The sequence below is a fragment of the Nelumbo nucifera genome, chromosome 5 (assembly GCF_055504915.1).
Source record: "Nelumbo nucifera cultivar China Antique chromosome 5, China Antique-T2T, whole genome shotgun sequence".
NCBI classification, from domain to species: Eukaryota; Viridiplantae; Streptophyta; class Magnoliopsida; order Proteales; family Nelumbonaceae; genus Nelumbo; species Nelumbo nucifera.
In genome coordinates, this window is record NC_142653.1 from 16,234,515 (window position 1) to 16,255,136 (window position 20,622).

At 37.5% G+C, this 20,622-nt stretch overlaps 2 protein-coding genes across 3 annotated transcripts; both read left to right on the forward strand.

Annotated features, from left to right (window-relative positions):
* The first annotated feature begins 7,016 nt into the window (after window positions 1–7,016).
* Window positions 7,017–9,977, forward strand: CRR2 (Tetratricopeptide repeat (TPR)-like superfamily protein). Its single transcript, XM_010268055.3, has one exon. The coding sequence runs from the start codon at window positions 7,184–7,186 to the stop codon at window positions 9,122–9,124; it is 1,941 nt and encodes a 646-aa protein (XP_010266357.1). The 5' UTR covers window positions 7,017–7,183; the 3' UTR covers window positions 9,125–9,977.
* A 2,133-nt stretch (window positions 9,978–12,110) lies between these two features.
* On the forward strand, window positions 12,111–18,241 carry LOC104603874 (protein CutA, chloroplastic). Of its 2 annotated transcripts, none has more exons than XM_010268048.3 (6): window positions 12,111–12,364; window positions 12,978–13,093; window positions 13,862–13,924; window positions 17,090–17,121; window positions 17,283–17,377; window positions 17,994–18,241. In XM_010268048.3, exons 1-6 carry the CDS (start codon window positions 12,207–12,209, stop codon window positions 18,073–18,075), a joined length of 546 nt encoding a protein of 181 aa, XP_010266350.1. In that variant the 5' UTR covers window positions 12,111–12,206; the 3' UTR covers window positions 18,076–18,241. The 2 variants fall into 2 exon arrangements, with proteins under 2 accessions (XP_010266350.1, XP_010266345.1); XM_010268043.3 differs by having other exon boundaries at window positions 12,119–12,400.
* The last annotated feature ends 2,381 nt before the right edge of the window (window positions 18,242–20,622 follow it).

Genomic DNA, 20,622 nt, shown 5'->3' on the forward strand with positions numbered 1-20,622 from the left:
TTAAAATGTTGCTATGAATACTGAGTTTTAAACTGCAAAAAAAAGAGAGAAATCTTTAAAATAAGGAATGCCAAATGCAGCCTGAACCACGACAAATCCAATCCGAGCTTTGGGTTTTCTTCTTACAACCTAGTCTGGGCTTGAGTTAGGCCTTGGCAAACTTGACCCAGCCCAAATCCAATAACAGACAAGTGTTGCGTGTGTATGTTCTGCATAAATATTTTAGCAAATTTAAGTTATAATTTAGTGGGTATAGTACTCAAACTGCTTTGAGAAGTTCAATTCTTCTGCTTGCCTCGCATACACATTTCTTCTATTTATGGCTTTGCATTTCAAGCCATCGTTGGCTGACTTTAGCCAACTAAAGCAAAGTTGTGTTTGCGTTAAACGGTTAAATCTTACAACCTTGTGTTGGAGTTGGATTACAATAAGTCTGGACTTGATATCTAGTTGGATAGCCATGGGTTGGCCCTTACAGTTTTTAGCGTTTTTTGACACTTACATAAGCTAAGCTGAATAATGAAAAAATGCCTATGTTGGGAGAAACATAAAAAAGAGTCCCCCAACAGGTAACTGTCACACAACTCGAAAAAAAATACATTTATTTGATATGATTCAATTAAACAACATTTCAAACTCAATTAAGGGAAACGCCTATGTGTGATGTTGGGCTGGTGCTGTTTTACAGATAAGCGTCAATGGAGCCAAACACCATCTTTGCTAGTATGTTAGATATTAGGCAATCTCGTATTCTTGGCTATACAAGACAATTGGAAATTTGTAAGAAATTCCAATTTAAATATATTTTAAGATACTTATCATTATGGTTGTGTTTAGTACCATTATCGTTTCTACTTGCAATATTTTATGTCGGTAAATACAAATTTTATGATAATTTATATATTTTTTATCTCAAAATGTTTTGGCTCAGTTTGGAAGAAGTACAAATACAAATATGTACAATACAAATTGAGCTTTTGTACTCTATGTATTTGTATTTGTACATATTTGTATAAATTTTATTATAAGGTTGCACTCTACATATTTGTATTTGTACTCCTTTCAAACTGAGCTTTTGAGTTATCAATAGGGATTATAACTAATAAGGGGCAGAGGTGAGCGGAGGCATTGCCAAAGGTTGCCAGAGGCAACGGCGAGCGGCAGCGCTGATGAATAGTTTGTAGAAAAAAGAAGATGAATAGTGTTTTGCCCTTATTTGATATATTTTTTAAAAAGCTAACATATTTCAGAAATTATACTAAAAATATTATTTTTATTGATATTTGGGCTCAAAAGTGGCCCTTATCAGCTATAATCCCTAGTGATAACTCAAAAACTCAGTTTGGAAGAAGTATAAATACAAATATGTAGAGTACAAAGCATTTTGGGATTTTGGGATAGAGTACAAATATATTTGTATTTGTAATTCTTCTAAACTGAGCCAAAGCATTTTGGGATAGAAAAAATATATTATCATAAAATTTGGTACCGCATTATTTCTTCATAAACTCAAATTTGGTGTATTCATTATAAATGTCAACATCCGATCTAATATAATAACAAGACAATTTCTTAAAAACTTGTATTGACCAATAAAAAAAATTGGAAGTGAAAGTCGCAATTGCACCAAGCACAACCTATATGTAGTGTTACAAAGGAGTTTGGCCCAGTTAACTCTTTGTTTACCTTACCGAATTAAGAGTACGGTTATTAGAATCTCAAATTACTCATCAATCCTGAAACACTCTAAATGGGTCCACGTGGCAAGTTTCCTCCAATGACCTTTCACAACATACAAGAAATCTGCCTAAACAGGGAAAACTTTGGCTGCCTACAGGCAACAGGAATTCCTGTCGCCTATCAACCTCCATATGATAACCGGAGCTAAAACTAAAAAGATTCTTATTACAAATGAAAATAGTTTATTCTAATATTTTTTACCCAAAAAATCTGATTTTTTAAAATATCTTAGTGAAACAGTCTTGCCCTCTCTGTTGTTCTTTTGCCCCTCTCTCTCTCTCTCTCTGCATCATATTACAATTCGTCTTGTCTTTGCATATCTCCAATTTCTTAATAGTTCTTACATGGTTGGAGACATTGTTGAGTGAAATATGTCTGGTTTTAGGTGTGCCTCTCCATAAATTCGGGCTTAGGTTTTTTTTCTTCTTACTCAAGTTCTCTTTTGATTGTAATTTTGAAATGCATCCAGTTTTTCGTTTTTTTTTTTTTTTTTGTTGAATTCTTCTCTATCTTGACTTTGATCTTTTAGGTCATTTATTCGATTAGTTGCTTTTTGTTTTCATCATAGGTGCAAATAATCTGGTCATTTGTCCCTCTTATTGTATTTTTATATTCTTTTTTTATAAATAAAATTTTATTTTAGCAAATAAAATTTGTTGATCTGATGGGAGTTGGGGAAGAGGCGAAGAGCTGAAGAGGAGATGAGGAAGAAAGGGACAAATGGGAGAGATGAATGGGACAAAATGAAAAAAAAAAAAAAAATGAGGAAAAGGTTTTATAAAATTAAAAATGCCTTTTATTTCAAACAAACGGATTTAGACATGTGTCATACAGAGATTGATAGGCGACAGGAATTCCTGTCTCTTGTCGACAGCCAAAGTTTTTCCCCTAAAGCTCTAAAGCTGGGTCAATGGCGAAATAACATGCTGGCGTGGATAAAAAAAGTGAACACAGCCAAATAAAGTATATACTATCTGACGAACAACCTGCGGATTGCATTCACCCTATCAGTCAGGGTTATAATTGGATCGGATTTGAACCGAATCCAGTGACATCCAAATCTGATCCGTTTATTAAAAAATTCAAATCTGAATGATCGATTAATTATTTTTTATTATATATGTATATAATAAATATAAAAAGTGAAATTTATTAATATATATAATAAACTTTAATTAGATTTGAATTGTATGGGATCAAATCCTAAACAGGAGCAACGAGCAAGTTTTAACATTTGAATCCAAAAGTTCGATTGGATGTTGAATCAGATTTCGGACTTTTCAGGGTCCATTGACAGCCCCACCCAGCGATCACCTCTTGAAGTGACTGAACATTGGGATATTTTACAAGTTCAACTAAGGATTTGTTTGATTTGTGGAATGATTTGGGTGGAAAGGGAAACGATGGGATGGGATGAGAAAGTGTAAAGTTTTCATTTTCCATCATTTGGTTTATGAGAAAATTATTGAGAGAAAACATGACATATATAAGAGTTGAAAATAAAACTATTTAGTTCCAAAAATCAATTGTCCCTCTAAAAAGTTTCAAACTCTCATTGAATCCATAATTTTTCACATAACAAGGGACCATTGCTATCCATGAAATGTCATTTGTGAGAAGGCACTTTAACCCACTTTGTCTTATAGTATCATGATTCATAAATTCTTTTTCTTCCTGTAGTGATTTCAAGTGCCCATAGGCTCCAAATTGGATGATAGGGATCACGACTGGTGACATGGGCTTGTTCCAAGCGAAGGTGTTTGACAGGGAATTTGGTCGAACATATGGTGGGTGATTGCAATTTTTCAGGTTTAGAGGAGATTTAAAGCTGGGCTTCAACACTACTGGCTTGCCAAAGTTGGGATTCATTTATTGGTTTCTAGGCTTTGAACATTGTATCTGTTACAATTGAAGGGCATTAAATTCTGAAAATAGTTGATTATCAGAATGAGTTGAGTGCATTTGGAAATCATTTATGAAAATCACAATTTTAATCGAATGAACGATAGTGGTGTTTGGAAACATTTGGTGGAAATCATTGTATTAGGATAACAGTAATATCCATGTAGTAGACAGGGGTGATAACATAGAGTAAGAGATGGAGAGTTGAAGAGAAGAAAATAGCTCTGTTTTTTCAAGAAAAAATAGGTTATATCTTAATCAAAGTAAATTGGTACAAGGAAATCAAACGCTGAAGAGAGAGAAAGAGAGAGAGAGAGAAAGCATTGGCATTGGTTGTCGGAAACCATGGCAGCCAGGCCCACTGTGATTGCAGCATAGGAGGTGGAGACAACCATCTATCTGAAAATGTCACCGGAAGCTTGGACGTCGCTATTAGGCATAGGAAGTGGTGAAGACAGACAATAAACTCTTTTAACAAGCAAGTCCGATACTCTTCCCCTTTATTTTCTCACTGGGGTCACACTGTTTTTGTGCGGCCCCAAATCCCAGTTTTTGAGAAAGTGCGTCCCCCTATTTTCCTATCCCATTTTCGTGTGTCTCACAAAACAAATATGGGAAAGTGGAATATTTTAGGAATATTCCATCTTTTTCACCTCTTTCTAGCAAATCAAACAGAGCCTAAGTTAGGTCATTATGATTAGGGGTGCAAGTTGAGCGGGTTGGGTCACCTCTTTCTCAATTCAAGCCCAACCTATATGATAATTTGATGTATTCTTCAAATTATTTTCTAAAACAAAAACAATTTTCATTCTTTCAACATCTGAAAAAAATGGCAAAAAAAAACACAAGAAAATAAAATATACATAACCAAAAACATGTTTGTATATTTTTGTTTCGATAAACAATATATTTTCAAATCAACGCCCCTTAGTCTTTTTGTCAAAAGCTCAAGTTTCTCATCTTGTCATACATTTGTGTAGCGAAAAGGTCAAGCATGTATAGGGGTGGACTCGAGCAGAGCCAAGCCAAATACTATCAGGCTTGAGCTCGGCTCGAGACTGTTCTACAAGGCTCGAGCTCGGCTCGAGTCAAACAATCATAAGCTCGAGATCAACTCGATTCAAGATTGATTTTGAGAAAAAATATTTTATAAAAATAAAAAATTATATATACAAATACTTTTTATTTGATATTTAAAAAATAAAGAATTATAATATTTTTATTATATATTATTTTCTATAATTTTATTATATATATATGAGCTGACTCGCAAGCCTCACGAGTCAATCTCTAATAGGCTCGAACTCGGTTCATTCAATAATCGAGCCAATGAATTGAGTTCGAGCTTGGTTAAAACTGAGCCAAACAAGCTTGGCTCGTTGTCACCCCTAAGTATGTAGCATTGTAGTGTGATTTGAGCCTGAGCTAAGACCTAGGACTTTTATCACCTAGCAAGGCCACTTTCTTGTATGCCCAAACTCGAACCCGGTGCCAACTAAGGGGTGGCGCCCTATGTTAGCCGGTTCATTTCAACAAAGATGGAGATTCGAATAATGCTACCACCAACTCTTTAAGGAGGGAGGTATAAATGTGGTGTTGTGTTGTTCAAATGACCCCTATGGGAATTTGGGGATTCGGGCATATCATCAAATACCAAAAAAAAACGAATTCAAACCTGATAATGAGCTAATTTCATTAGCTCAGTTTGGAAGGAGTATAAATACAAACATATATAGTCAAAACCTTTATCTTGTATTATTTTGTGTGCATTTGCTTGTACATATTTGCATTTATATTCTTACCAAACTAAGCCATCGCTGATGGCTAGAATTGGACTTGTGAATGGTGATGTTTTGTGATGAGGTGTAATTTGGTCCAATCAATCATGTTGTGACATGTAGCCTTCGGGTGACATCTCGGCGTTAAATAAGCAAACTAGATCGGTAAGCCAACTTGGAGCACCTCGTCCAAGCCGACCTCCACCTCAGCAAGGCCAAACTGGTTGACCTCGTAAGATTACGATGACTTGTCCTGGGAACCAGCCGAGCTATAGGAGTTCATGGCGACCTACGAGGAAAAGCCCGCTAACCCAACGATACTTTACCAAGCCAAGATCCCTGGAGCGCAAATACCTCAATCGTTAGACTGGCCTACCGCATCGCACACCACAGAGTTATTCTGGTAGATCGTAACCTCCGCACGAATCTCACAACCATACATTAATGCGGCCAAACGAAGCGGAAACGGTTCCACGAGAAACTCGGGCCTGTTACAAGAGGGCTCTAACCACTGATGCCTATAAAAGGCACTCACTTCTACCTAAAAAGGTACACACAATTATACACTCTCTAGCTCTCTCAAACTCTCAAAAGATTTCACAAAACCTCTTTGACTTAAGTATCGGAGTGCCCTCCCCGGGTAAAGACACCCGGGCACTCTAATTTTCTTCTTTTTAACAGTACATATCAACTCGGCCTATCACAACTCAGCCATGACCAAGAAATATCTAAATCAAATTTCGAGTCATCAGACATGAGGGAACTTTTAGATTGCGTGACATCACTTTGTAAAGACCCAATTGAGAGAGATCCACATCAACTTGTTTGAGTGACTATATAAGTAATGTAATGACATGGACCCTTTAATCTTGTTCGGTTTTTAGGGTTATATAAACGGATTGGATCAAATGGGGTATTAGGAAGATCCAAATTTTATTTGTTTATATTTTCAAATATTATGGTCAGATTTATATTGGATTCAAATCCAATTCGAATTGCGCCACTTCATGATATGATCAGTTCATGTGCACCCTATTCTACTATGGGATTGGGGTCTCCACAGAGCGTGCCCTACATGCACATCCCATGTGTATTTGAAACATCTCTCATAGTTGTCATGGGAGATGTTCCAAATAAATGGGGAATGTGCTTGTGAGGCACACCGGCGAGTCCATCGGAATATATATATATAAGTTTTGTAAAACTTAAATTAATAATTTTGGATAAAAATAAACATTTTTATATAATAAAAATACAACATTAAAATAATCAAATATAATTTTAAGTTTATATAAGTATTTATATTATATAAAGAGATACTTGCCTTGATTCCTATGCATATATTTTATTAGCATCGTATTTTATAAGAATTTTCGTATTTACTCTTTTGTCATTACTTCCACACCTTCTTGTATAATCAAATGGAATTGGATTTATATCGAATCGGATGGACGGGTACTCTTTGAAATCATTCCCGGTTTCTCATTGTTTTCTTTTTGAGTTTTACCCGATTAATGAAGTGGGCGAGGTTTTCGATCCACCCGAAGCTTTGCAACCCGATCATGAATTCATGATACGACTATACGAGTCACGACAGGATGGGCTTCATCAGTTGATTCAGTGACAGTGAGGAACAAAAGGGAACACACGAATCTTATCTGTATGTGGTGTGACGGATTGGGAGGAAGGAGCCTCCCGATTTAAGACTAGCAGTCTCGCGCGCAGGTTGCAATACTCCCCTCAAGTCCGGTTCCAAAATTCTCATGTGGGCGTTTCAATCTCCCCGAACATTCCAACTCCCTCTCCTGCCAAAACAGTCATTCCAAACTCCTCTCTCTTCAAAGCACTCCTCTGTTTCTTTACAGAGTTCTAACATTAACCAGATAGTTCAATCATTATGCAGACAAGGCAACCTCAAGCAAGCTCTTCAAATACTTCCCAATGAACCCAACCCCACCCAACACACGTACGAGCTTTTAATCCTCTCTTGCTCGCGTCGTAAGTCTCTCTCGGATGCCATTACGGTACACCGTCAAATTGTCGACGATGGGTTTGATCAAGACCCTTTCCTCGCTACCAAACTCATTAATATGTACTCGGACCTGGACTCCATCGAGAATGCCCGATATGTGTTCGATAAAACCCATAACAAAACGATATTTGTGTGGAACGCAATTATTAGGGCGCTTGCATTAGCGGGTCAGGGAGATGAGGCTCTCTCTCTCTACTATTGGATGAACCAAATTGGCGTTCCTTCGGATCGGTTCACTTACCCTTACGTACTAAAGGCTTGTGTCACTTCGTCGCTCCCTGTTTCTCTTCTCCGGAGGGTCCAAGAAATTCATGCCCACATTGTACGACATGGGCTTGAATCTCACGTTCATGTTGCGACTACGTTGGTAGATGCTTATGCGAAATTTGGGTGTGTGTCTTATGCGTGTCGTGTGTTTGATGAAATGCCAGAGAGAAATGTAGTTTCTTGGAGTGCCATGATTGCATGCTATGCAAAGAATGGGAGATCTTTTGAGGCGTTGGACCTATTTCATGAAATGATGACCAGAACCCATGATGCAATTCCCAATTCAGTGACAATGGTTAGTGTGCTTCAAGCTTGTGCATCTATTGCTTCTTTGGGACAAGGGAAGTTGATGCACGGATATGTCCTAAGAAGAGGTCTTGATTCTATCCTGACAGTTATCAATGCGTTGGTGTCAATGTATGCGAAATGCGGTAGTCTAAAGATTGGCCGTCACATCTTTGATAGGATGGGAAAGAGGGATGTTGTATCTTGGAATTCTATGATCTCAGGATATGGGATTCATGGGTATGGTGAGGAAGCAATTCAGGTTTTCAACCAGATGATCACTACTGGGATCTCACCAAATTCCATTACATTTGTCAGTGTGTTGGGAGCTTGCAGTCATGTTGGGCTTGTCAATGAGGGGAAGAGATTGTTCCAGTCTATGATTCAAGAATATAGAATTTTTCCTAGTGCAGAGCATTATGCTTGCATGGTGGATATTCTAGGCCGTGCTGGTCACTTGGACGAAGCTGCCAAAGTGGTAGAAGATATGCGGATTGAACCGGGTCCCACAGTGTGGGGTTCTCTCCTTGGTGCATGTAGGATTCACTGCAATGTTGAACTTGCAGAGAGAGCATGTCTTCGGCTCTTTGAGCTTGAGCCCAAGAATGCAGGGAACTATGTACTTTTGGCAGATATCTATGCAGAAGCTAAGATGTGGGAGGAGATGAATAAAGTGAAGAAGCTTTTAGAAGCCAAGGGGCTGCAAAAAGTTCCAGGTTGCAGTTGGATCGAAATTAAGAAGAAAATCTATGCATTCATGTCTGTTGATGAGTTGAACCCGCAAATTGAACAGCTGCATGCTTTGCTGGTCCAATTATCAGCAGAGATGAAGGATAGGGGTTATATTCCAGACACCAAGGTTGTCCTCTATGAGCTTGATCAAACAGAGAAAGAGCAAATCATATTGGGCCATAGTGAGAAATTGGCAGTTGCCTTTGGGCTTATCAATAGCAACTATGGTGAAACCATCCGGATAACCAAGAACCTGAGGTTGTGTGAAGATTGTCATTCTGTGACAAAGTTCATTTCCAAGTTTGCAAATAGAGAAATTCTTGTTAGGGATGTTAACCGCTTCCACCATTTCAAAGATGGGGTTTGTTCATGTGGGGATTACTGGTAAACTCACATAAGGTTTAGTCCTATATGGTTTGAGCCTAAATTGGGGAAAAGATGCGTTTAAGGCCTTATTTGTCAGTGCCACTACTACTAAAGAATAGATAAATATGCATGATTCTCATAAAGTACTTGGAAGGCTTTGATGGACCCATCTTGGGAGGATAGGCATATTTTGAAGGAAGAAAAGAGGATATTCATGGTACAAACATTTCATAAGTTCATTAGTGGGGAAACTGCACCCTTGAAGGAGGGAAAGATTTGGGGATCCCATATCTCCTTACAATGGAAATTCGCATGTGGTAGGTTACTCTTGGGAATATTTTCATGGTAGATAAGGTAAAAATGTGTAATATCAGATTGGTAGTTCAATGTGCTCTATTCAGGTCAAGGGGAGAAGATTGCATGCATGTGTTTGTTGAATCTTGCGGTTCTTTTTCTTCATCTTCAAGGTTTATTAGTAGTTCTCTCATCACCTCTTCAGATAATTTACCATTAGCCAGGATAAAATTAAAGGAGAAAGGATTAATTCCATGGAAGATTACCCCTTTGTTGTTGCCTGGGGTTTATAGAAGAAGAAAAAAAAAAACTGGAGGATCTTTCAGGATAGGTCAAGACCCATTAACAGAAAGTGAAGAGACAGAGATATTACTGCTTTCGTTTTCTTTTTGTTTTTTAGTGGAATGGTCAACATGGTAATTTTGTATCAAATGTGTATATCCTTCTTTCTTGGATCCATGACTTCAATGGTGGATCTGTATGCAAATTCTCTGTAATGCTTTAACTTTTTATGTACTTAATATAATTTCTTAATACCTAGGAAGAAAAGTGGTTGGTCATGATTTTGCAGTTTAAGAACACTTCTGCCTTAAAATTTCTTGTTGGAACTGGGAATGTAACTATACAGGCTATGCTTTGCCAATAAGCAATTGGCAAAGGTAGCCATTCTTCTACAGGAATGGGAGGGAGCACCATTACTACAACAAGTATTGCCAATTATGTTACAGTCCAAAAATAGAGAAGCATGTCTGTCATTCTTTTGCAGTTGATCCCTTCAAGAATGGTGGTGCAATTTAATTTTGACTTGTAATGCCCTCATCTTTCTGGTCTGTTCTCATTGACATGGCAAATTTTGTCTATATCAATCTAGGGGCCTTGTTGACATGCTTTCTTGTATATGAGTATGACTACATGGTTTATAGCACTACAGCTTGGATTGTTGGGTCTTCCTTCATTGCTTGTCAGCAAGTTGACTGTGGTTGCCTGTAGAGGAACAAAAATCCTAGTTATAAAATTGTAGGTCCGCGGTAGGTTGGATGACTTTGTTTAGCAGATTGCTATGAAGTTTCACATGGTAAGGAAACGACTCGGTGCTTATATACATAGCATCCGATGCTGTATTTGCTTGCTGGAGAAAATAATAAACAGAATCTGCAAATATCATCATTTTATCCCGAAGTTCAAAATATCGATACATCCGGATACGTTTGAACCTAGCACTTCATTTTATTAGCTGGTGATCCCAGCTAATAAATTAGGGACCTAGGTTGCTGGGCAATATTCAAGAGGTGCCTCATTTCATGGTAATATAATGGGCCTAACCATCCAAGTCCCCATCTAGTTTAGGAATGGCCAAGGTTTTTAAAATCGACTCGGACAATGAAATGGTCAGGCCAAGATTTTTAAAATCGATTCGGACAATGAAATGGTCAGGGGTCCAGTTAATGGGTAGAACGGTCCGATCGTTTGAATTGAATGGACGGCCTGTTTTGATAAAAAAACAAAAAAATAAAATCAGTCAAACCATTAAATGGTTCAAACAGTTCGACCACCCGGGTCAGTGGTTTGCTGACCAAATTAATGGTTTTGGGGGAAATTAATAGTTCTAGGGTAAGATGGAACCGGTCACTTGACCGGTTCCCGGTTTTTTTAGTCTGATGGTCCTATTTTGAAAACCATGGGAATGGCAATGGGGCGGGTTCGGGGTGGGGATCATATTCCCCATCTCCAACCCCAATTCTGAAATTAGCCCCAATCCTCATTGGGAATAAAATTTGTCCTCCATCCCCGATCCCTAATGGAGATGGGTTCTCCACAATGACCCGAATCTCCAAAATTGTTTTAGATAACAGTATTTTTTTTAAAATACATTTACTTAAAATAAATAAAAATTTTAAATTATAAATTTGTTTTAATATATAATATAAATAATATATAATCAAGGTTGGGGCGGGGTGGGAACCTCAATCCTCATCTCCGACCCCGACCCCGACCCTGATTGGGGATTCCTATTAATCCCCATCTCCGTCCCACCAAAACAATCCCCATCCCCAACCCGATGGGGTCGGGGAAGTCGGCTCCCCGTCAGGGATGGGGAAAATTACCATCCCTAATCTAGTTTTCTACTCCTAGTAAGGGAGATGACTGCAGGTCCGGAGATAACCCAGATAGTCCAATTAATAATGCATCCAGATTCTAGGGGTGCTCACGGTCCTATGGGCTTTTTTTGGAATCAAACTGGTACTACTGTTTTTTGGAAAACTGGTAACCGAAACCAAATCGAAGCCAATTAGTTAACCAATTGACTGGTTCAGTTCATCAATTTTTTGATTTTTTTTTTTATTTTTACAATACATATTATAAAAATATATAATAAAAAATTATAAATATATATAAAATATATAATATATAAAAATATATGTATATCGGTCGGTTTGATTAACCGTCCATTTTCTATATTAGTTAACCGATACCTTCAATTTTTTAAAAATACAGAACCAAAACCGAAACCGATTTTTCGATAGATTCGGTTTTTTGGTGTTTTTTTCTCACCCCTGCCTGATTCTTGATCCACCCAAAGTCCCAAAGCATGGCCAGCCTGAGTATGACAGGTGTAAATTTGTGTTTTTATTTTAATTTATAGTAAACAGACATCTGTAAATTTGTCAAAGCGAATATTACTTTGCTTTTGTCTTCCGCCTGGGAATTTGGTTAACTTTATTCTATTAGGTGTGAGGTGTGGCGAGGAAGAGATTCCAGACAGAACTCTATTATGACTTTATATTATTGTGACAGGGTTGAGAAGGGGAATGGCGTCAGCACTATGTTGTAGAACCTCTTCGCCGATCTTCTCTCGCTCTCCTTCTTCTCTGCTCCGTCGCCGTCTACCACTGGTCGGAGCCTTTTGCGTGCTCAGTTTGGGTATAACCAATCTCAGCCCAGCACTTTCATCCTCTTTCAAGACGGGGTGCGCACAGTCTCTCCCTTTCGTCTCTTTCATACGGTATTCTCTTCCATTCTTTCATTCTATCATTCCCCCTCTGCTTTCTAGGGTTTCTCACATTCTGTTAGGTTTTAATTTTTCTTCTTCTGCTTATCCTTACCCCTTTTACTCCCTTCTTTTTTGGTGAATTTATGACATATTTCTTTTAATTCATGGGTATTTTCAGCTAAAATACTGAAAAACTTCGTTTTTGTGTAAGAAGCTTTGGAACCGAAGTCGATTGATTTCATCAGTTAAAGAAAAATCAATCAATTTCTTTTTATTTATATTTTCCCGAAATGAGATGATTTTTTATGGTTGGCCTTGTTACCTATGCTAGTAGTTTAATCAAGATGTATCTACAAATCCAAGCTCTACATCACCCCTCTACCTATTTAATATTTTTATGAAATGTCTTTTGGCGATATGAAATATAAACTAGATTTGAATCATGGTTCTGTGTAAGTTGGTGGATGTGAATACGAATTGACGTCTCCATTCTTCTTTTGTTTGCAAAATAGGTGTGCCTTGAAAAACAATTTTAAATGGATTTCTATTCTCAGTGCTTCTCATTCTATTCTGCATTTTAATTGTTCAGGTCACGCTTTGCTAACCAAGCATCTGCCAAAGACGTTCCTAATACCGGAATGGAAAGCGTCACCAGAGTTGTTCCAAGTATTGTTGTTTATGTTACCGTCCCGAATAGAGAAGCAGGTCTGTCATTCTTGCTAGGTTTATCCCTTCTGTTTAGGTAGTTTAATTCTGTTGTCAACGCCATGGCAAAATTTGTTGGAATCGACATTTCATAATTAGTCTAGCGACCTTAATAACTTTCTTGCTACCTTACTACAAAGATCATGGTTTCTCTCTCCAGCTTGAATTGTTTGTTGGTTCCTCAACCTTCCATGCATATGTGAGCAAATATCTGATGTCATCAATTTAGGTCCTTTGTATTGCATGATGCTATGAGGTAAAGAACAGTTAAGTGTGTACTTTTGCATGGCGTTTACATGCTTGTTGATTATTTTGCTGCAAAGTAATCTAAATCCAAATCTGGTATTTTAGTTTTCACATTTTCTCTTTTACATAGGACATCCTAAAATAGCAATTTTGTGTCAGGAAATGATAGTTTGGTGTATTTGCTAGTCACCATTCAAGAAAGGAGTCAATTGTGATATATAAATGGTAAATAGGCTATGCCATTTCATCTTTTCTCATCCTTCCTGTTCTTTCTTTTACCCTTTATGGTTCATACAAGCAAAAGATTCTTTCTCATCAGCGTAGCTGCGTGAGAGGTATGTTTTGATCGGACAGCGGATGTCTGTCCATGTTAAGCATGTCTTTACTCTTTACTGGTTTCCCCTTTATCTGCTTCTAATAACTGCCCAGTTTTCTTTCAACATAAAATCAATAAAGTGCTCAATAATGACATTCTTGGTGAGGAAAGAAAAAGAAATCTAAACAATACAATATTTGATACAGGGAAGAAGCTGGCAGAGAGCATAGTCAAAGAAAAACTTGCAGCATGTGTCAACATAGTACCAGGCATGTCATTCAACTTATACTTGATGTCGTTAAGACGCCTTTCTCTTTGCTTCTTGTTTATAAAGTAACTGTTTGAGTATCAGTTATAATTGCCTTTGAATTATGTGTTGCTTGTATTTATTAAAATATAAAATATCATTCATTTTTTTTTTCTGAGGGCCTTTTCTTGAACTGCCAATTTTTACGCTAATTCATGGCATTGCAGACACTCTGAGTAAATATTTTATCAGTTAATTTCAAATACCCCTTGAATCTAAATATTTTTGCAAAAGGTGTTTGCATTAAAAAAAATAAGGGGAAAAAGAAAACTTAAAGGACCACTTGAGTAACAAGTCATAATGCGAAGAATTTGTCAATTTGTTATTCAAGACTGATTTATAAAGTCAAAGAATATTATTTTAAGGGTATGAGAAAGAATTATTTACCACTACACAATTTCAACGAGTTTATGCTAAGATTTCTGGAAGGAAGAGGGCTTTCTGATATGGACACTTAAAAATATTTACCATACCCATGTCAGACACCTATATGACACTTGGGAAAACAGGCAATGTAGCATATGACCTATCAGTGTTGACCTTCAAAACCATTAAAAGGCTTGTAGAGCTTCATTTATACGGATACAGGGAGAGATTGGTCACATAAGGTGGATCTCAATTGCATACTTGCATATTAGCAGAGATTCCTTAGGGTGATCTTCACAAAACTGGTTGTTGATGATTGCGGAAGGTGTCATGGCCTTTTCTGCACAAGGATCCTGAAGTTGAGGATGATTGCGGTCATGCCCATAAGCTTGATCAAGGAAACCACATTGGAGCAAGATCCACAATGTACTTTACAACAAAGTTGCACAAGGAAAAGGAACGATTTAAATAATTGGCAAGACAATGATATGAATAGGACTAAATTGCTCAAAAATAGGAAGGTCGTAGGGGAGAGGGTTTCCATGATAGGTTGGTTTTTATTGTCAATTCAAATTTTAACCAGTGAATGGAAAAGGATTGTGTGTGTGTGGGGGGGGGGGGGGGGTATTGCAGCAAATGAATGAGGAGAGGGATTTCACAGAAATTCCAATGTGATGGGGCAAGGTGGAAGTCTAGTGCTGGTGTTCAGAACTTGCTAAGAGTTGGTCTTGGTACTTGAGATGACATAGGAGGTTCCAGATGCCAACTGGAAGGGCTGGAAGAAGGTTTATGATAAAGATCAAGGGAAACTTACCATCTAAAAAAGAAGGGGTGATCAAGATACTTTCAGAAGGGTTAACAGAGCTGCAATTTTTCTAAAGGGAGATGAAATATAAAGTGGAAGCTGAAGTGTGGTGAAATGAAAAAAATAAAAAAAAAAAATCTAAAGGGAGGTGAAAAATAGAGTGGAAGTTGAAGGATTAGTGGAGAAGATATAGGAGTCATAGCAAGTTCAATAATTGTTTACGGCGAAAACTAGGTCACAGGTTTCAGAATCCAGGAGTTTGTCTACAATAAATAGAAGACAATGGTCAGAAAGTTGGAAAGTTGGTACTGTTGCGTAAGCTAGTTAAGCAACAAATTGCAGTCTATTACAAGTGTTGCCTCTTACTATGTTGAAATTTTTGCAGGACAAAGAGGTAGTAGTGGGACCAAAACAAGATTTCAATTAATTATAGAAGGAACATGGAGGTTTAGAGGAGTAGAAGGGTCTGTTGCAGGCTGTGTATGACCATGAAATAACCTCAAAAGCCGTGAATCATGCTCTGAGGTGGGGGTGGGGGAAATAAGGAGGCTGGGAGTGTTTGCAAATTCACAATGACCTACAGAGGTGAAAGACATAAAAGACCATTGATTGATCAGGATTCAGAAGCAAGTAGGGAATTGCCCAGAATCTTCAGCAATTCTGAGCAAAGTTCGTATTTTGTTAAGACTTTAGAAGAGTGGAAGAACAAGATAGATAGCATCTTCCAACAACTCTGAGGAAAGGAAAAAGGTGAATGAAGTGGTAGAGTAGAAGTGGAGACATTTAGAACAAGTAGTGTTGAATCTTGTGTAGGTGAGTGAACAATTAGGGCTTATTTTTATTGGATGTAAGGACCATTGTTGGAGTTTTTTTATTTGGTTAGAAGGATACAGGGTGAGGGATTGCCCTTTACCTAAGACAGACACAAGGAAATCAAGGTTCTAATCATGGGAGATCCAGACATTATTGCCTTTGGGGATAAGGAGGGGCCTTTTTGATAAAGGGTGTTAGGCACACTAGAGGAAGGAGAGGTGAAGAAAGGAAAAGTGTTTTTTTTTTTTTTCATTTCATTTTCTTGTTTCTTTTTTTTCGGGGGCTCATTCCTCTGATACATCAAGCATCAAGAAATTTTATTGCGTTTTCTGAATCAGGTCCTGAGTAGTTTGTTCCTGAAGTGAGAAGATACATGTATCCCATATGTCAAGAGTGTATGAGGTGGCCTTATACACAATTCAAAGATTGTGAAATTTCTCAGAGATTTAGCTTCTGATTGCTTACAGCAATTAGTTTATCCAATCACTTGGGCTGCATGACTTCTAGTGGCTACTAGCTACTTTCTGGAATAGTAACAATCATATAAACTTTCCATAAATACCCGGGTGATGCCTGACATCCAGTAGAGCTTATACTAGTTTGAAGATTCTTGATGTCAGTTATCTTATACTCCTTTTGTGTGCATCGGTTGGACCGCATCCATGTTCTATTAGAGATGGTTAAACCATTTAGAGACCATCCTGTACAGTGACCTTTTCAAAGCTACACACAGAGGCCATTTGAATGAATTATAATTTCTGCTAATAAATTTGAGCATTGCTGCATCTAAACTAAATGGGCCTGCAGTTCATTCTTTGTGATGGAAACAGCTGTAATAATAACCTGGCGAATATGATACATTTTTTGATCCGCCAAAAAAAGATGGTTTGTTTTCGCTCACTGCATTTTGTTCTTACACTGTCAATTCCTATACAATTGGGTGAGAGTGGTAATTGAAAGCATTTAATTTCAAACTTTCATTGTCATTATGTCATTCCAATTATTGGTTTCCTTTGATTTTCTTGGTCTTTTTCTATGCTGTTCACTTTCTCCTTTTGGATTATGATGGTGCAAATCAGCAACTGATATTCTTATTTAATTGATAAAAAACTGATATTCTTAATTTTAATTTTGCCAATGCAGGAATTGAGTCAATCTATGAGTGGCAGGGTCAGGTAAAAGATTACATTTTTATGGGTTAAAAAAGTAATAATAAAGTATTAAACCAATATATACTATACATAATTTAATTCTAAATATTCTTAGCAATTAGCCCTAGGCAAGGTAAAAGATTACATTTTTTCCTAAGTTCATATTCTGTTTCTTTTGGTTCCAGATCCATAAGGATAATGAAGAATTACTTATAATTAAGACCAGGGAATCCCTTTTGGAAGCTCTAACAGAGCATGTCAAAGCTAATCATGAATATGAGTAAGATTCTCTCTCTCTCTCTATCTATCTCTCTCTCTCTATCTATCTCTCTCTCTCTTATATATATACTCTTACTCTTTCTGTTGTATCCTGGGACTACACAGTACCAATTGTGGGCCCTACACCAATCTTGAGGAGCAATGTTTTGTATTTTAGCAATTTCCTACAATTTAAACCATCCAAAATATGCCTTAGGATTTATGCTCCAGTAACAGTCCTAAATCACCAGCCAAAGATATTTGGTCCCAAGCTTAGCATTTCCCTCAAGTAAATCTCTGCTGAGTGAAAGATTTGGTTTTTTATACCTTTTTTTTTTCACCTTGAAATATCCCAGGTGATTTATTGGTTTGATATTTTGATTCTCTTGGGTTTGAGCCATAGATTTTATGCGCTTATACTCAATTGCATGTAATTGAGTTTTGTTATGAGATTGGTGAGATCTTCTCTTGGCTGCTTGGGCTGCAAAGGTTGTATGCTTATTTTTCTTTTATGAGAAAATACTCAATTGCATTTAGTCTACTTTAATGGCTGATGGTGAAATAGTATTTCTGAGTTGTGATATGAAGCCTTTAGAAAATTAAATGTCTCACCCTTCGCCTTCTTTGTGGTTCCTCAGGGTTCCTGAAGTCATTGCCCTGCCCATTAAAGGTGGCAGCCTCCAGTACCTGGAGTGGCTAAAGAACAATACAAGGAACTGATATCCTTATGCCTGGTGAGAGTGCTATTAAAAGTGGTCGTTTTGAGTGGACAAGGATTTCAATAGGTATTTCATTTTTTCCCCCTACTAAACGGTGAATATCAGCTGTATATTCAGGCTGCTGAGGCCTTTAGTTGTGGATCATAATGGAACGTTTAGTTCTTGCCTCTCTCTCTCTCTCTCTCTCTCTCTCTCTCTCTCACACACACACACAGCAGAGGATATGGACATTGCTTTCTTTAAGTAACCGTAAGTAGTATCAAAAACAAAACAGATCAGGGATTCAGGGCTACAGGTGCATTTTTAAAAGTGGTGATTGTGACTGACCTCTAAAGCTGGAACTTTGGGCTGTGGAAGGATTTCCTTGTCAATAGTTAACTGAACACTGTAAGATGTGCACGTACACGGGATGCAGGGCAAAGGTGACGAGAACATTTTCATTGAAAGCTCCCATCAAATGTATTTGCCCTCCCCATCTAGTCACTAGGGGCTAGGGCTGCAAACGGATTGGATCAAATCAGATATAGGCATATCCGAATTTGATTGGTTTATATTCAAATTCAAATTGAATCATATCTATCGGATATGTAGTGAATTCCATTCGAATTCGGATTATAATCAGATATTAAATGGTATAAATAAATTAGACTAAAAATAATCAAAATATTATTTATTATTAATAAGATGAGCTAAAATGACTTTAATATTATATTTTATGAATAAAATGAATTGAAAATTACTTGTATAAAACTTGAACCTATGACAATTTAGTGAAAATACAATATTGAGACCAATTTCAATGATAGATATAATATAATTTTAAGTATATATGAATGTGTATTTAAATCAAATTGAATTGGATTATATTGGATTGGATAGGGGTAAATTCATATTATTAAATTTAGGACACCCTTGATAATAAGATCGAATTCAAATTTGGATAATCATACCATTAGCAGCCCTATTGGCCACATGGGCCATATCCAAAGGAATCCTCATGGATGCTGCGTGAGAATTCCTTTTGTTCTTGCATGCGCAGAATAGATCAAAGCGAAATACCAGATCACAGTTTAAAGCATGGTTTTTAAAAACGAACTGGTGACTGAACCAGTCAGGGGTCCAGCTATCGGTTTGAATGGTCCGACCATTCGACCCGAATGGCTGGTCCATTTTGACAAAAAAATAAAAAATTTAAAAATTAAAAAAATTGAAAAAATGGTTAAAACTGTTCGAAAGGTTTGAACGGTTAACCAGCCGGTTTATCGGTTTGTTGACCAAAATTAACGGTTTTAAGAAAAAAAACAGTTTTGGGGGAAAACGGAACCGGTCAGATGACTGGTTCTTGGTTTTTCCGGTCCAACTGTCCCGTCCCGTCCGGTTTTGAAGACCATGGTTTAAAGTATATGTATTGATTCTTAGGCCGGGTGAATGATACAGTGGTACGCATCAATGCATGTACTGTACAAATTCGACATGGGTAATAGAATATGGGCTAATATGTATTGGTTTCTTAGCCTAGCTGGGCGGAATGATATGTGTGGAATACAATATCTTGAAGGAATTCCACGTCTTGGTTCCATAGGGGCTACACAACTGGGAGGGTAGCCAATCCCCAAACCCTTTAACCCCAAGTCCCCAACCTTTGTGCAGGCGGGATTCAATCAAACTCTCAACTACAACCAGACAGAGGCTTTACCAATTAGTCAGTTGGCACCTTGTGTGTCATGAGCCTCAAATGGATACCTTTGTGCAGACGGGAATCAATCCAAGTCTCAACTACAACCAGCCAGAGGCTTTACCAATTAGTCAGTTGGCACCTTGTGTGTCAGAGTCTCAAATGGATACACAACACTTCTGTCAAATTGTACAAAATTGATATGGGTGAATGCTGGTGTGTTCATTTGTAATTGGTTAAATATCCCATTACACTGGCAAGCAGCAGATCCCAAGTGAAGAATCTGTGGGGACCTTCAAAGAGAGAAATATCTTTTAGTTTCTTTTTTTTGGTAGACAAATGGGCAAGATAGCTTCACCAAACACATGACCCACCTAACCCTAGTGAAGTGAAACCCAGATTTCCTATTCACTTTCTCTACCCGCACCCTAACCACAGTACACTGCAGCTGCACATCTCACAATACAAGATGCAATGTGTGGCTGCAATTCACGGTGGGTAAAGAATAGTGGGCAGGAAATCCGGTTTGAGTGAAGTGAGACCAGCCAACAAGAGACCTTACCTGCTGGCACCTTTATTGACGGAAGAGGATTCATGCAACTGATCGTCAAAGAAGCTTAAATGACAATGACAACGACAACGAATTAACGATGCATTTCTCAAAATATCTCTAAAAATTGTCGTTTCCTTCTTTTTTTTCCATCAATTACTTTAAAGACTCATCTCCTTTTTTGCAATTAAGTGTTCATAAGAGCATTTTAACAGCAAGGATATAAGTCCTTAAAATAAGGAATACCAAATGCAGCCTAAACCTTGTCCTCTCCCATGATTTGGATTGCTCGTGCTGTATATCGTTCACCGCACAACTGCTTT

Coding starts and splice junctions, on each gene's coding strand:
- LOC104603874 (XM_010268043.3), top strand. CDS start 12,207: ATGGCGTCAGCACTATGTTGTAGAACCTCTTCGCCGATCTTCTCTCGC. Junction 12,401..12,977: donor CCTTTCGTCTCTTTCATACG/GTATTCTCTTCC, acceptor TTAATTGTTCAG/GTCACGCTTTGCTAACCAAG. Junction 17,378..17,993: donor AAAGCTAATCATGAATATGA/GTAAGATTCTCT, acceptor GTGGTTCCTCAG/GGTTCCTGAAGTCATTGCCC.
- CRR2 (XM_010268055.3), top strand. CDS start 7,184: ATGTGGGCGTTTCAATCTCCCCGAACATTCCAACTCCCTCTCCTGCCA.